General features: G+C 41.0%; 1 protein-coding gene across 1 annotated transcript in view; it reads right to left on the bottom strand.

The window, feature by feature from the left end:
* The window catches only part of LOC126482033 (dynein axonemal heavy chain 6-like), a 1,073,010-nt gene that overhangs the window by 312,685 nt on the left and 742,164 nt on the right, over positions 1 to 18,161 (bottom strand). The window contains exons 108-110 of the mRNA XM_050106005.1: positions 16,084 to 16,269; positions 1,805 to 1,977; positions 1,478 to 1,658 (exon numbers count right to left, since the gene is read on the bottom strand). Coding sequence (XP_049961962.1) covers positions 1,478 to 1,658; positions 1,805 to 1,977; positions 16,084 to 16,269 — 540 coding nt within the window. The remainder of the gene's footprint in view (positions 1 to 1,477; positions 1,659 to 1,804; positions 1,978 to 16,083; positions 16,270 to 18,161) is intronic.

Below are 18,161 nucleotides of genomic sequence, written 5' to 3'. Positions count from 1 at the left end.
TGAAGGGAGGTATGATTATATCTAAGCTGACAGAAAACTGAAAGCTAAACGACCAATGATTTTATGTACCTCATTTGTATTTTTTCCACAGGTCTCGGTGTCTGTCAGTCTTTTGAGTGTGTGTAATTGCACTTGCCCAGTGTTGTGTTAATTAAAAGTTATAATATGCAGAAGTCACAAGTATTCTATCTCCTACCAAGCTATGTCCCAATCACCACCTCCTGATGTGATGAGGATTTGCATTTCTAAATGGATCTTTTTGGAGAAGAAGTCAACACAAAGAGAGAATCACTGCTGCAGCCATACTGGCACTGTTGTGCATCATTGACGAGGCAAGGTAAATACAAAGCCACACACCAAAACTGAAAGGGATTAATCTTCAAGCAATCTTTCAGAACAGCTACAATGTTTCTTAACCTGCATGCTTTCATAGCCATGTGCATTTCTGTACTTACAGCATCTCGTGTGGTTACATGTGCATTAGCTTGCCTGCTTCAGCTCCATACAAGTCGCATTATCTCTCTCCCCAACCACTATTATTGTCTTTGCTTCCTTCTTCAATGCCAAAACCAAGTGGTGCCATTTAATACTATGGTATTTTGTTTTAGGATGATAATGATGGATCCAGCTTTCACTGCTTGCCACAATACACATAAAAAAATCATCTTCATTTCCTAAAATTTTTGAAAAAGGTTTTGGGTGATAATTCTTCTTTGAAGTTTGTAGTTTTATTCACTGTGACATTACTACATTACTGTCTTCTCTAATAAGCTCATTGTCTCTTTCCTTGCTGGATTCTGCAGATGTCGCTCAAGCGAGAACACTATGAGACTCATGTTTGATACTTATATTTCCATCTTTATAATGTTTCACCCATCTCCTAGCACTGGTGGTGCCCATGCATACATCTCCAAAGGCACATTGAAGTCTGAGGTGAATTTCAGCAGCACATTTTCCCTCTTTCACATGGAATTCAATGACAGCATGCTTTCAAAATGAAACATTGATCTTAGTCATTTTGGTAGTACTGCCTATGATGGCACAATAGATGCCTATAATGTCATAATATTGCAACATGTAATGTAAAGTCTGCAAATTAAAATCCCATTGTCATTTCTATTACATTGTTGGAACTGCAATTTTAATTATGGTTTGCTCATGACAGTATAAACGAGCATGCCAGGACACCCACAGTCTGTGTTTTTATTATTAAAAAATCATATATAGCTTTCTTTTGATGTTTACTGTCGGTATACATATAATGAGTTGAGCCAGTACCATATAGCTGCATAAGTGTGTGTGTGTGTGTGTGTGTGTGTGTTTCTCTTGTTCATCGGAGGACTTTTCTGAAAGCTAGAAAGTTTTCATTTTTTTTAAATGCCTGTCAATGACAATGCTTCTACTATTTGGTGAGACCTTACTCCTAAATTATTTGCTTTCTACTAGAACTTTTCTTATGATATCCATGTATACATACCTTGCTTTTATTAAGTGTTTCAATTAGCTCCTCATCATCAAGAATGTTACCCTCAGATGTAAACAACATTCTTAATATTTTATCCTCAATATTCTGCAGTTGTGTTTTGTCATTATTAATCCTAGTTATTAGCTCATTTCGTTGTTTCTCCAGATCAGGTCTCTCCAGACGGACAACATCACTGGAACACATTATTATATTTAGGTACTGGCATAATTTTACTACTGTGATTTATAATGAAGTCGCTCAAAGAACAGAAAGAGAAAATGTATAAGTTCAGCATTCTTATTTTCTATTACTTTTTACAAATTTACTGCAGAAACTTACCTCAAAAGCTGATCTTCTAGTCCTGAACGAGTAACAGTGAAATTAACAATTGTCACTTGTATGCACACTTCAGGAAGGTAGTGAGGATTGGAGAGCTTGGTTGTCATATAAAAACGGAAATTAGGATCATATTCAACATCTGAATCACCAAGATGGATGAGAAGTCTTCCACCCTATAAACCAAAGAAAAACTTCATGACACAGCAGAGTTATTTTATTCTCTTGTTTTCATATTGAAAGTAACAGCATTTATTCATTCAGATATTGTGATAGCTTTAGCCACATATAATTACAAATTAAAACAGTCATCCAGCTGTACAACGTGGAAGGTCCTGTGGAAGAAATAAAGACTAATGTTGCACTAGGTTTTTGGATTACGGTTTGAAAGCTTGGTGACAATTTCAGTCTTGTTTATATGCCTTAACACCTCAGCCACAATGGTGAGAGGTTATCAAAATTGAGATCTAATTTTACATTTCTGCTGAAGAAACATCTTTCAATAACACTGTAAATGGTTTTGCTTTATTGTATTTTACTTTAATTAATGGTACCTCTGAGATCTGCCAAGACTGTACTGCCCAGGTAGTTTATTTATCAGATTACATTGTAAATTACCATTGTATTAATTACACACATTTAAATATTGTCTTCTTTCATAATTATTATTCTCATTCAGTTATACTAATAAAGTTTTGTAGGTTAAAATTAGAATTCAAGTAGTTGATATGAAAGGAAATCAAATAGATAGAAACTTCCAGTTCAGTACATATGCTCTCAATAACTGGGAGGAAATTGAATGTTGTCTGTCTGAACATCTTATAACCACAGGAACAGAAAATCTCAATGCATTTGGTTATTAATTAGGTGGATACTCAAGGATAACCAATAAGGGTAAATGAGGAGTTGCTCTAGCCATTAAAAATAATGAAACTATTAAATTCTGTGTAAAAAAAGTAAGAGGATTATATTGATGTCTGGGAGGTTTCAGTGGATTGTTCAGCTGTTTCATCAGAAAAAGTTTTCTTCCTCCACTCACCAAGCCTATAATGGAACAGCACCCTTACATATTTGAATAAAATATCACTGATTACCAACAGGGTGCATAACAAGCAGAGTAAACAAAGAGTTAGTTCATGCTTGACTGCGATGAGCCACTAGCGGCTGCCTAGTGTGATGAGTCTTGTGTTTAAGTTAAAAAGTTAATCACAAACAGTATCACTCACTCAATAATGTATTTTTAAATTGTTGATGTGTGTAAAAGTTGACATGTTGATAAACAGTGTCTACATTGAATTGTGTGACGTAATTTCATAGTGCCAGAAATCATACTCATCATAGACAGTATTTATTAATGAACAAAGCAGACCCTTATAATCATCAGAAATGTTATCAAATCATTTTAAATGCAATAAAGGCTGTATTGTTTGCGAAAGCATTAACAGTCCAAAAAAAGCATACTTTGACTGCATATGGTGATGAGCAGCTCCAGATACTGAAACCAATGGAATCGATTTGCGACAGTGGCACTTCATGTAGAGTTGGATACGTTACTATAAAGGAATGAACAGGAAAGAAACTGTGAACTTTGTTAACATTTTTAATTGCCTGAAGGAACTTCTAAATTATGCATAGGCATCAGTTATAAAGAACAGTGACTGCTGTGAACATTATTAAAATGGCAGGTAAAAACAAAACGGTAGTTATATTGTTAATGAAGAGGGAGAATTTGGTGTTTGAGTTAGAGTATCATATTAGTAAAAAAAGAGGCATAGTTCAACGCTGTCAGTTAGACAGGAAGTGAAACAAATACTGTTGGTAATGATTCACTGTTGCAGATATTGAAAAGGAATGAATCACAAAACTGGTAAATTTTGTGCAAGAAGTTAAAAAAAAATCCTATCAGGAAACTCAAAACTCTAGCCAGGAAATTAGTGAAAAAACTGCTCCAATAATGGGAAAAGATGAACAAGAAACTTAAAAAAATTGACCCAGAAACTAAAAAAGTTCATCAAAACTCATGTGATGAGCTTGATAATATTTGAATGGAGTTTTCTATCAAATTGAATCTAAACATGATGAACTTAAAATTGAAAGGAAGTGTTAAGACAACAGATGTAACTCAATGACAATGCAACTGTTTCATGTAATGGCTGTACATGAAGCAGATGATGTTGAAATGGTCCAAGTCATCAAAGGTAAACAGACGTTTGAGAAAGTGTACTGAAAACTTCTCAAAAGCTCTTCCATGTGGGAAGCTTGTTTGGCAAATGGTGCTCAAACCTTGTAAAACTATGTTGGTGTGGGACACACAGTCAATATTTTGACCTCAAAGGCAACCGAATTGGTGGAAGACATATTGAATGAATCCTGTAAGCAGTTTAAAAACAATTATGTGGAACACTATGGTCATGTAGCAAATAATTCTGACTTGTCTGCAGTGTATGACTAGTGTGAAATTATGGAGATTCAATCTGTCATGACATTACTGAAGAGTATGAAAGCAGAGCTATGTTTTTCACTGTGCTGAGGCTAAACTGTTTTTATTTGTAGATACATGAGAGAAGAAGACCTCTAGCAAAGTATAAAACCAGAACTACACATAATCTTGTAGAAAAGGCACCACAAACCAGTAATTGAAAGACCACAAAGACCCCTTGGCAGATTAATTTGTTGTAGCCTGCAGGAAAAGTGATGCTTCAAACAACTGCAAATTTTAGTTAGCAAACAATAGTTGGTAGCTATTGTGAGCTTAATTTACTGGACTGCACTTGTTAGTTGCAGTGAGCTGGTAATAATTACATATCAAAGTGCTAGATAAAGCTTACAGACAGTGTACCTTCTAATTCATATCCACATCTGTATCTGAACTCTGTGAACCAGTGCGAACTGCCAGTGCACACTCCACTGTACTAGTTATTAGGGCTTTACTTGTTCCATTCATACATGGAGCATGGGAAGAATAATGCCTTTGTATGTGCTGTAATTAATCTAATCTTCTCTTCATGATTGCTATGGGAGTGATTTGTATGGGGTTGTAGTGTATTCCTTGAGGCATTATTTAAAGCTGGTTAATCAAACTTTGTTAGCAGACTTTCTCAGGACAGGAAAATGTAGTGCACTGTATTTTGCCATAAGATACAACAAAACAATAAGCAGTAGTGCATGTAGTGAATGTTTTGTTTACATATTGGCAGCAAGGAATGTTAGGTCTGTCTTTAGTTACCAAGCTGATGTAATATTTTTGCATTTTCATGTTGGTGTGATCTCTAGTGAAATCTGATGTGCCAGCGCATGGAACCAAGGGAGACTGACACCATCGACTGACTCGCGGGCTGTGCTTGTCAACACACTGAGGCACACACAAGTCAGCTATTGTCCTGCTACAGTGGCATCAGACAGAAGTATTAGTGTCAGTGATATTGAGAAACAGCTTAAATCATTAAAAAGTGAACAAAGTTCCAGGGTCTTATGGAATCCCTGTCAGATTCTATGTTGAATTTGTCGTTAAGTTAGCCCGTCTTCTAACTATCATCTATCATAGATCCCTTGAGCAAAAAACCATGCCCGGTTCTTTGAAAAAAGTACAGGTCACACCTGTCTACAAGAAGGGCAGTAGAAGTGATCCAAAAAACTAACATTCAACATCCCTGACATCAATTTGTTGTAGAATTTTAGAACATATTCTGAGGTCAAACATAATGATGTACCTTGAACAGAGTGACCTCCTTCACACCAACCAGCATGGATTCTGAAAACATCAATCATATGAAACCCAACTTGCAATTTTCTCACATGACATACCAAAAGCTTTTGATCAAGGCAATCAGCTAGATACAGTATTTCTTGATGTCTGAAAAGCATTTGGCTCCTACCACATCTGCACTTATTGTCAAAAGTGCGATCAGATCATATGGGTGGGGGAAGAGGGGGGGGGGGGGGGGAGGAATTCAATTCATAGTGTGCTGGAGGGTCTGAGCCTCATGTCCTGGAGCTGCCTCTTTATTCCATCTGCCTTCACAGAGCACAGAGCACTCTTGGCATATTGTTGCAACTGCCACATCCTGTGAGGAGCTCAATTGGAAACCACCATCCTGGTTGACAAGACCATTATGGACCAGCATTTCGACTGCCTCTTTGATTATTGAGTACCAGAAATTGTTCACCCAGCACAGCACCCTGGACTGTTCAATGTACAATAGTTTTAATGTTATTTTTCTCGGGAATCATGGCAGTCTTGGCCTGGGTGGTCCATATACATAAGGAACATTGGATTCTTTGTGTCTTCTCCTGGGTCATCTTCTTTCTCCTTCTTGCTTGGCTGGAGGGTGTGTCTCATCTATTTCTCTGAGTAGCCATTCCTGTGCAAGATTTCCCAAACATGCTGCAACTCGGTGGGTAGACTCTCCTACTCACATATATCTTGTTCACTGTGTACCATGGCTTGAGGAAAACTAGAGGGGTTGCATGTCACCTGCCCCATCTTGCGGTAGTTCATCCCTGCCAGCTTAGCCCATGGTGATGTTAATCTGAGAGTCCAATGTAGGGTGTGCCAGAGAAACTGTATACACAAGATGCCATTTGCAGCTCAGTGATTCAGTTTCTGTTTTCATTGTGGTGTGTTGCAGCAGGAGTATTGGTCAGGAGTGTTTGAAACTCCATGCCATGTGGTAAGTGTCGTTAGAAGAAAGTTAGAATACCAAGGAACTGATGAAGGATATGTTAGGTTCAAGGCAGTGGCAACTGAGTTCAGTGTGGATGAGTTCGAGGAATTATTTGTAGCTATGGGGGTCAGCAGAGAAAATTAAGATGTCATTAATGTGCACTTAACAGTGATTAGGCTCGTAAAGTGTCTCGTTGATTAATCACTGCCACATTTTTCAGTCCATAGAGTATTACTAGGAATGTGCAGGAGTTGAGAGATCTGTTGTCCTCAAAGAGTCTTATGGAATTTTCTTTTATCCCTACCTTTTTTTATGGGCAATGCTCCAGTACTGTCTAGAAGTTGAAGGACACTCACTTGTAATGTTTTGTCCATTGCTGCGTTAGCTGCATGGAGGAGAGCAGGTGCCAGGTGCTGTATTTTGTGCCAAATGGCGTCATATTGATGCAGTGGCTCGTACCATTCTTTATATGTTAGGATCTATCTATGTTCTCATAGATAGATCTTAACACATGGTTTGTTTTGTGAGGGACAGGAATGCGTTTTCTAAAGTGCAAGAAGCAAGGCAGGAAGCATTGTAATGACTTGAGTTATTTGCTGGTGTTGCGGGCTGTGTGTGTGTGTGTGTGTGTGTGTGTGTGTGTGTGTGTGTGTGTGTAGGGGGCGGGGGGGGGGGGGGGGGTTCAGTGGCCACTACAGTATGTGATAGGCATCAGAGTTGCTTGCATACACGTGTGGGACTTCTCATGTATCCGTCAGTGCAAATCACCACTGACAGAGTGAAGTAGCTGCCTGTCATCGCAGGTCACTAGGAGATATTCCTGAAGTGTGGCAACAGCTTGTATCATTATGACACATCTGTGCAAAACTGAACAATGGTCATCGCTGGTAGTGATGCAAGTCATCGGTGGGTGCAAGCATTGGTTTGTGGCCCGTGGTGGAGCTAGGGTAAAAAGCCCCAAAACAAACTGCTGTGTAGCATGGTCAAATAGGTCAGGATGGTTGCTGTTGGGGGGAGAGATGGAATTTAAAGAGAAAGTCAACTCCTCGTATAGGTCCATTAATGTTGCTGATAGAAGGTCCGAGGGCAACGTAGTTCATCTATAAGCTGTACGACATGATCAACAGCATTGTGCATGTGGATACTAACATTGTTAGCTGCATGGAACTGCAACTTGAAGGCTTTGCAGTGTGGCTCAAATATCTGTTGACGCACCGTACATATATCTGAACCCATGTTGACAAGGGAGTATGTGTTTGTGGAATAATCACAGGTATACAGACATCCTTCAGGGGATGCTGACACTGTGGAAGAAAGATGACTCAATGTTGTGGCGCTGTTTGTCATTTGAGTATGAGCAGGGGTGCCGGCATTTGTGGGCAGTGTTGATATACTGCACGTTATACCAACAGTGGTCACAGTTGTAACATGAAAAATGGCATCAGTGTTGCAGAACAGCTGTGTGTATGAAGAATTAGAGTGATAAGGTGCATTAACTGTAGAAGATGTGACTGGCATAATATCTTTTCATATGAACACAGAATGTCCACTGTCAATGAAACTTGCCAAGGTAGATTCAGTGTGCACGTTCACTAATAATGGCTCCAATATCAACTGTTGTTGTGTTAACAGTCACTGTTTCTTGTGACACAATATTTGTGGAAGCATCTTGTTCAATCTTTCACACTGTTTGTTGTTGAAGGCAGTGAAAAAACTGAATGGTGGCAGATGTTGATGAATTCAGAGCAACATAGCTGCATGTAACAGTGAATGAACAACTAAGTATTGCGTCCAATGGCTGCATTGTTACTGCACAATAAGGTGACTTGAGGTGGTATTTCATTATTATTGTGGTGTTCACTGTGACTGGAGCCACCAATGCAGGTGGTTTCCATCATTTAACTGAAAGGTAGATATTAGTAATATGTGAACACAATTGTTGTGGTATAAAACATTTATTCAGAACTGCACAATACAAAAGTGTCCATCATATCACATCATTCAACATGAACTGCCAATCAAAAGCACAAACACTCAACACATCCATTCGGCTGCTTTGGTCAGCAAATTCTTTTACTCCATGTACCCACATATTTCAGGAACTTTTAAGTCTTACTGAAAAATACATGCCCTATCATAAAAATCCTATTCCTATTGATAATTCTGATAGTTACTTGTAGACTAAAAATATATGTGTGTTAGGAGAGAAACAGTTACTTTAAAATACACTGTTCTTTCTCTTGTGTTACTCAACTGCCCATATATTTCCAAGGTCATAACATAAGGTTTAAGATATACATTCAAGTGAACAATCTCCACTGACCTTTGTATGCTGTATTCAAAGCAATCATTAAACGGACATATCTACACATTTTCTGAAGTCAACATTTTGATGAAGGAAGTGTCCACTGTGGATTGTCAGAATGGTATATAGGATTTATTGTGAAGACCTGTGACCTGGGTTATGCAGTGTCTTCATCAAAATAAATTGCAGCAGTGTTTTAACCCAAACTTATGATGTCTGTGGAGGTAGGTGGAACAGGAACAAATATTTCTTATAGTACAGCACGGGTTGAATAGCAGCTGAAAAATGGAATACAGTCGGGTTCTTAGTCTAATTCCCTTTGCAGAAACATGCAGAATAAACACTCATCCTCATGGTTAATTTGTTGCTTCTATACAGCAGGCATACTTAAACTCATCAAACTTGATTCAACTGCACCACTTGTGTAATATTGATGGTGCTCATTTATCCTTTCACCCATTCATTGTGTTCTGTAGACCACATCAAGAAGGAGGAACTCTAGGGATGTTGAATGATTAACAAATAACAAGCAAACTGCAGAAACTTAATTTGTGTACTCTATTAACAATAAACTATCACTCCATTGCTGGATGCTATTCATGCTTACATCAGTTAAGTCAAAACAAGTTAATCCAAAAGAAAGCTGCTACTCTGAAAAAAGCTGCTGACACCTCAGTTGAATTATATCGTTGCTGATTATCTGCTTTTAATACCTTAATAATTGCATGATTACACTGGTATTTTTCAAAGAAAATAGTGACCTACATCCATAAATACTGAGTGCTACTCACAGTACATTACTATGTGTCATGCAGCATTACAACAGACACTACTGCTTTTCATGTTGCTAACTGAACTTTCCAATCCTTGAGTATAGATATTGAGATAATTTGGAGAAAGTGGCAAATAATATATATTTTTTAGTTTTCTTTTGAATTAGTAGAAATTCATAATAATTTTTTTGAATTTCATACGAACGTGATGACTATCTTCACATCAGAGCATGTAACTCTACTCTGAACACTAGACAAGAAGTCAAAATTATTGTCTCTTGTACTGTGACCATGTATATGACAGTTCACACGAAAGTGATTTATATCATATGCAATAAAAACCATTAGGAAGTTAACAGCAATCTAGAAAAAGATAGATTGCTACCTACCATAAAGATAATACACTAAGTTGCAGATAGCCACAATTAAAATCCATTTATGCACAAGCTTTCAGCCTCAGCCTCACACTTTTCATTCACACAAGCACACCTCATATACACATGACTGCTAACTCCAACAGCTCAGACAAGGAATGCAACTATCACATGAGATGGAAGCGGCAATGTGGAGGGAGCAGAGAAGGTGAAGGGACAGCAGTGTATGGGTGGGGGAAGAGAGGAATGTGGTCTGATAGAGTGTGCAGATCCAGAATGGCATTGGTGTAGCATCAGGAAGTTTTGGGGTAGGGAGGCATGGAAAATGGAGAGGAAAAGGAAAAGAGTGGGGAAATATGGGTGATTATGGTGGCAGAGGGTGTCTAACAATGAGGGTGGGAGATGAGAATGGGGAGGAACTGATAGGACAGCAGGGGGGAGGGGGTGGAAACTGTGGGGTAGGTGAGGTGGGGGTGGGGGGGGGGGGTGGAGACAGCACATTACCATAGGTTGAGGCCGGGAGAATGTATTATAAGGATAACTCAAACCTCCACAATTCAGAAAAGCTGGTGGTTGAGGGGAGGATCCAGATGGCTTGGGTAGTGAAGCAGCCATTGAAATGGAGCATGTTACGTCCAGCTGCATGCTGTGCCACAGGGTGGTCTACTTTGCTCTTAGGTACAGTTTGGTGCTGGCTGTTCATCCTGGTGGACAGGTGGTTGGTAGTCATATCAATATAAGAAGCTTTGCAGTGAGTGCACCAGAGCTGGTAAATGACATGGCTGCTTTCACAGGTGGCCCGACCCCTGATGGGGTAAGATAAACCTGTGACAGAACTGGAATTGAAGGTGCTGGCTGGGTGGATTGGACATGATTGCTTCATTTCTGCTTCCTTTACACCATTCATGCCACAACGGACACCTGGTCCAAGTTTCTGCACCAGTCCAGAAAAGTGTAACTGCTCTGCCTAAAACCCAGTCCCACATCCCCTTTCTTAAATGCTGCGTAAACCATGGAATCCCCCTAAATGACCTAACCATAAAAATTCCTTTCTCTGGACCCCACCCCTCCTTTCACAATGACATTTACCATTACAGATTGTGTCAGACTTTGTCCCTCACAAGCCCGGTACTGCAAAAACACATCTAAATGGCACAGGCATCCCAGAACAACCTCTGCTCCCTCTGCAAGATACTGCCACTGTGCAATCCTGCTTCATATATTAAAAATCCAAGAAACAGAATCCCTTGCTCTCCAGCACATGGAGGAGCATCCAGGCATCACTTGCATAATTTATCCAACCTTTTGACATCCTGCTGCTGCCTCAGTTCTTCATTTTCCAGCATTTATTCTACCCAAAGGGTTCCTCCTCATCCTCCTCTCATAGCATCTAAACCCTGCCTAGCTGACCTTTTCAACTTCCCACATACCTCAAAACTCCCTGCCAACACTCCACCAAATATGGAGCTTTAAATATTCCCTTAACACTGTTGTTAAACTTTCCACCAAAACCCTCACCTTCACAGGATTTCCAGTCCTGCCCAAAGGCCTCACCTTTCACTCTATACCCAAATTTAACCATGCTGATCCATGCAGTGGAGACACTTCTTTGCTGCCAATCCCTCAAAGCAAAGCCAACCTAATTCCAACATTGAACCCTACCTCTCCCAGTCCATACCACCATACAACTGTGATCCTACCCCTCCTCCCACCTATCCACCAATTGGCTACATGTCAGAAATTCCTTACTTCCAACTTACCTTCTCCATTCTTCCCAAGGTCCCTTCCTCAGAACACCAGCCTCTCACCAGAAGAAAGAATAGCCATACACAACATCAAAACTAATTGTGACCTAATCGTCCTACCTGCAGACAAAGGTTCCAACATTTGTGAATCGCAGTGACTACATGGAGGAGGGCTACTGGCAATTATCTGACTTCTCCATCTACAAACTCTGCCAGAGTGTTTCCATTCCAGAAGTCCAACACAACCTCCACTCTCTACTTAAAGCCTTAGGCCCTGCCCAGAACATCTCCCCTGAGTCCATTTCCCTCTTCACCTCTATGACACCCTCCACACCCACTTCAACATCCAAAAATCTGCAAACCCAACAATCCCTGTCATCCCATTGAGGCTAGTTATTGTGCCCTAACTTAAAGAATTTAGCCTTTCATTAATATATACTTCCAACCAATTGCCATAATCTAGCCGCCCTCATCAAAGATACCAACCACTTCCTTCAACAAATCTCCACTCTCCCCACCCTTTATACCTATTAGATCTCTACTCATCACTGTTGGCACTACCTCCCTATACACCAACAACCCTCATGCCCATGGTCTTACCACTATTGAACACAACTTTTCTCCATGTCCTTCAGACTCCAAACTCACTACCTCCCTATACACCAACAACCCTCATGCCCATGGTCTTACCACTATTGAACACAACTTTTCTCCATGTCCTTCAGACTCCAAACTCACTACATCATTCCTCATACACCTCATTAACTTTATCCTAACAAACAACTACTTCTTCTTTGACGGGAAGATATGCAAACAAATCTGTGGCCCAGCCATGAGCATCTGCATGGCAGCCTCCTATGCCAACCTGCTTATGGGCCATCTACAGGAGACATTCTTAGCCTTCCAAAACACCAGATCCTTAGATTGGTTCAGACTCAAGATCTGGACTCAGGGCCAAGACATCCTATATTCATTCCTTCACAACCTCAACACCTCTTCTATCCACTTCAACGGATCCTCCTCGAACCAATCTTCCAAGAGACAGTGACCTTATTCTCTCTGATGGCTCCACCTGCACCTCAGTCTACATTAAAACCACCAACCACAAACAGTATCTGCATTATGAGAACTGTCATCCCTTTCACACCTAAAAATTCCTTTTATACAGCTTGGCCACAACATTTCTGCAGTGACAGGAACTCCCTTGACCCAGTATGCTGAGGGTCTCATCAAGACCTTCACAAACAAGTGCTAGCCCCAAGACCTAGTCCACAAACAGATCTCTCATGCAATATTTCTCCTCATAGCCCCAATCCTCCCACCAACCTCAAGAAGTTTCTACAAAGGAAGGCCCCCTTTGTCATCCAGTACTACCCGCCCACCACCCCCAAGAACTATCCACTTTGTCACTCAATACTACCCGAGACTGGAACAACTGAACCACATAGTTTGCCACTGGTTTGATTACCTGTCATCATGCCCTAAAACAGCAGACATCCTATGTAAGATCATTTCTACCCCTCCTAAAGTGGTGTTGTGTCACTGACCCAACTGCCACAACATTCTAGTCCATCCCTGTGCCACACCCAATCCCGACACCTTGCCAAAAGTGGAAGACCCAGGTTCATGACCTGCTCAACCAACCCACCCAGTTCTTCCTAATCCAGTCCTGTCATAGGTTTATGCTACCCGATCAGGGGCCAAGCCACCTATGAAAGAAGCCATGTCATTTACTAGCTCTGCTGCAATCATTGCATACCTTTTTATATTGGTATGACTACTAACCATCTGTCCACCAGGATGAATGGTTGCCACCAAACTGTGGCAAAAGCAAAGTAGATGACCTTGTGGCACACTTGCTTTAGTTCAATGGCTGCTTCACTACCTGAGCAATCTGGATCCTCCCCTCCATCACCAGCTTTTCTGAACTGTGCAGATGGGAGATATCCTTATAATGAATTCTCCTATTACGTTATTATCCTCACCTCAACCTACGATAACATAACTATCCCCACACTCCCAATCCAACAGTTTCCACCCTCTCTGTCCTATCACCTCCTTCCCATGCTCATCTCTAACCCTCTTTGTTTGCCACACTCTGCCAATGCAACAGCCCATCTTTTTCTGCTCCTCTCCTTTTTACACTTTTTTTAATCCCTTCCTGCCCCACAACCTCCTGACACTGTGCCAGTTGGCATTCTAGCCCTGCACAGTCTGGCAGACAATGATCCTCTCTTCCCTCACTCTTACTCCACCATCCCTTCCCCTTCCTCTTCCCTGTTCTCTACAGATTGCTCCTTCCATTCCACATGATACTTGCATTCTGGCCCAAGCTGATGGATGTGGCAGTCGTGTGTGAGGTGTGCTTGCTTGTATGAATGAATGGTGTGTGCTTCTCTTTCTCTAATGAAGGCTGAAGCTGATAGCTTAAGTGTAAGTCTGCAACTTAGTCTTATATCTTTATGGTAAGTAGCAATCTATCTTTTCCTACATTGGTGATATTCCTGCCTGGAGCTTCCATTGTTTAAGAAGTTAATGTATTTGAAAATGAGCTCAAGAGTTCAAAGATCCTTATAAAGGCTTCTGGAAGATTCATAGCTAATTACTCGATACACACAAACACATATACCTGCTCAGTTACATTATCATGTTAACTCAAGTGGTGTGAGTGGTTGTGTAGAAGCCTGTGAGGGAAGAAAGGATAGGGTAAGAGGTTTGGAGATTGCACATTCCAAGTTCCTGTCCCATTCACTTGCATCTTCTTCCTCTCAGCTGCCAGATATCCTTCCCTCCAACAACTCTTCTCCTACGTCCTGTCTGATTTCTACCTCACACTCTCCACAAAATATAACTGCACACCTCAGCTGAGTTACAGTGCTGATAATTGTAGTTGGCTGAAACAATGTATATGTGTAGTGTATGAGTGTATATACTAGAGTGCATAGGTGAATTTAGTAGCTAGAAGGACATGAGTCGAAAGCCCAGTAACAAATCTTATTAAGTCTTCTTCATATGTGTATAGACACTCAAGAATTCAGTTATACACTGAGTTATTAATTTACTCCTTTTATTATTTATATTGCACCAAAGAATTTCTGTTACTACATTTACTTGTTCTGTATTTATTTAAGTTTAAATACAGTGTATTGATGCCTTCTAAGACTCCGTAAGTGTCCCCTTACTTCTTATAACAACTGTAGTAGTTGATGTCTTACGTGAACTGTGTATTTTTGCCTCCTCAAAAACTGCCTCAACAGTTGAACAGCTTCATCTACATCTATACTCTTCAAGTCACCTTGTACAGTGTGTGGTGGAGAGTACTTTTGGTGCCACTATCTTTTCTCTCCATTCCCAGATTCATTCGTAGGTGGTGTGTGGGAAAAACAAGTGTCAATGGACCTGCACATGTGTTCCAATTTCCCAGATTTTGCTCACAAGATGCATGTGGCCAGAAGTAACATGTTGTTCAACTATTATTGGAACATAAACATTTGAAATTTCAACAGTAGACCACTCCATAATGTGTAACGTCATCTAGTAGAGCCTGTTAGTAAAGTTTGTTGACCAACTAAATGATCCTGTAACTAAAGATGATGTTCTTTGTTGGATATTTTCTGTCTCTTCAATTAATCACTGTGGTAAGTATATTTTCTTTAACTATAATTCCTAGATTGTCCATGCAGACGTCTGAGAATGGTCAGTAGCAAGACAAAGTGTTACTTCCAAATAACTGAGTGAATGTTATATCACAAGCTTTAAAATTTTTGTTGATGTAGTGTGTCATTGCTTCCTCAGATTGCTTTGCTGTGACAATGATAAAAGACACATTAGTTATATTTAATTTGTAACTTACCTGAAATGCTTAACTGTATGAGCATTCCCTAAAAAGACAATGGTCTTGTTTGAGATCAATTGCAACCTAACAAGGGCATTTCTAGAGTAATTACTCTACTAGTATGAAACATATTTGAGTCTTTAAAAGCTTATGGTGAGTTTCTCACTGCATTACTGTACATAATGTAATAAAAAATCTAGGATACTCATAATATTATGGCCACTTGTGACAATATCCTCACATGAAAACTGAGTCAAAAAAATCATAAAATAGTGACATCTTCCATTATTCAGTCATTACTCCTATGTAAAGACAAGATAAATATGGTGGTGCCTTCCATAACTTTGAATCCTTATGAGTGGGTTTCACAAATTTGTCAAATGCCTACATTAAAACACTTGTCTCTTTCATATACAGTCTGCTGGAAAGAGACAAGAAAAAACGTAGAAATTGATAACCTAGTAGGTTGATCAAAGAATAATAACTTACAATTTTTGTAAAGTGGAACAATAAAAAATTCTGTGGATGTTTATGAAGCTTATTATGTTTCTAAGAAATGTAAAATAAAGTTAATTCATTTTCATACCTGGACAAATGTCTGGCGTAAAAGTATTGGTCCAAGAGTGGGATCCAATGTTTCCCCTAATTCTTCAAGTAATACAGGCATACCAACTCGAACAGCACCTTCAAGTGACCGCATAAATCCTGCATCTGTCAGTTTCACAATTTTTATTTGATTTTCACTTTCCATTTGTCTTATCCATCTGCTTGCCTGGAAAATTAATATAGGTTAAATTTATAATAGATTGAAGAATTCATTACAGGTATCCTGTGATCAGTTCTTGTTATACCCCTCTACAGCTAATAGTTCTCCACATCTGTCAAGTATCAAACAGACGGATATATAAGTAGACAGAGAGAGAGAGAGAGAGAGAGAGAGAGAGAGAGAGAGAGACAGACAGAAAGTCATACTCTGGACGATAAGGATAGGCAACGTGGACCGAATATAATTTGTAGTGGCTCACTCCGCAGGTCCCGCCGCGCTTTCCGTCACTGCTACCCCGTGACCGTCATGGTTGCAGTTACAACATTTTGGCAACGAGGTAAACGGTGGTCATTGTTGCTATGGAGGCAAAGTTGGTCTGTCTGCTGGAGCAACAGCAGCAGCTTATGCAGCAGCAGCAGCTCCAGTTAGACATTTTACAAAAGTCGCTGCAGTTGCTAACAGACCAAATCATGACCGGGATGCGTTACCGCACCAGCTTCCGGGTCCTCGGGTGTCCGATGCTTTCTCACATCCGCCATCGTTTCCACCCTTTAATGACGCTAAAGAGGACTGGGAAACCTACTTTCATAGGCTGAAACAACATTTCACAGCTTTTCAAGTCACATACGACTCCTTGCAGCGGTCGTTGTTTTTATCATGGGCCTAACCGGACACGTTCTTTCTTCTCCGCAAGTTGGCACCGTTGTCCGACCCTGTGGCTCTCTCTTTCCAGGAGATCTGCCTTTTGCTGATAAACTATTATTCCCAACGCTACCATGTAGTCGCCTCTCAACTGGAGTTCCACCAGTACCATAAACAGCCTGGTCAATCGTATCGTTCCTGGGTCACAGACTTGCAGAGTCTCAGCCGTCGATGCAATTTTATGTGTACCAATCAGCAGTGTAAGGCTTCATATGCGGAATCCCTGACCCAGGATGTGGTGGTTCAGCTGGCTCCTGTCCCTGAGGTCTGTACTGTGGCACTGAAACTCGACAACCCCTCCTTGGAAGAGATTCTCCGCACTGCCCACTCCTTTGAAATTGCTCAAGTGGCTAACAAGCATCTTATGGCACAACCGCAGGTGGCAGCAATCGCAGCATCATGGCGGGTTCCGCCCTCACGACGTCAACGTGGCCCGGCCGATGGAGGCCAGTGCCGTTGGGACTCCTCGTGTTCCGACGTCTCTATGGCGTCGGTGCCTTCAGTTGCCCCTCGTCTCTGGGCATGCCACCCACTTCCGTCTTCCCACAGTGCTTTACTGCCCATTCACGGGCTGATTGTCCCCACCACTGGAAAACGTGCACGCTGTGTAGCAAGGAGGGCCACATCCGATCGGTATGTCGTAGTCGCTCGACTCGATCCAGTCCTACCCCTCCTGGGCCTCACAATACCGTCCATGCTCTGCAATCGATCGTCCCACAGGATGACCCATCAGTGCAGAAGCTTTTCCTCATGCTCCGCATTTTCACAGAGGATGTCAGTTTTTAGGTCGACACTGGGGCCACCCTCTCCCTCATTAATATGGCGATATATACATGGCTGGGCTCTCCTGTGTTGTCGCCTCCCTCTTGCTGTCTGGTCGCCTACGGAGATGGTTCCATTCCCCTTCGTGGGCAGTTCCAGGTGACATACAAACGTGTTCTGCAGCTCCTTACCCTCTTTGTCATCAACCATCTGTCGGCTTCGAATATTTTTGGCCTGGATGCACTTCAACTGTTTGGCTTTTCAATTTCCAACGAAGTTAAGGTCGTTTCCATGGCTGTTCCTTTTCAGGACTTGGATGCTCTGTGCTCCACTTTTGTGTCATTGTTTGCACCGGATCTCAGATGTGCTTCCGGCTTTCAGGTGCACATCACCCTCCAGCACAGCCTCACTTTTTCTGGGCCCGGCCCCTTCTG

The sequence above is a fragment of the Schistocerca serialis genome, chromosome 5, assembly GCF_023864345.2.
Source record: "Schistocerca serialis cubense isolate TAMUIC-IGC-003099 chromosome 5, iqSchSeri2.2, whole genome shotgun sequence".
Taxonomy (NCBI): domain Eukaryota; kingdom Metazoa; phylum Arthropoda; class Insecta; order Orthoptera; family Acrididae; genus Schistocerca; species Schistocerca serialis.
Note: the sequence above shows the minus strand (reverse complement) of the source record. Positions and strands in the feature narration are given on the sequence as shown.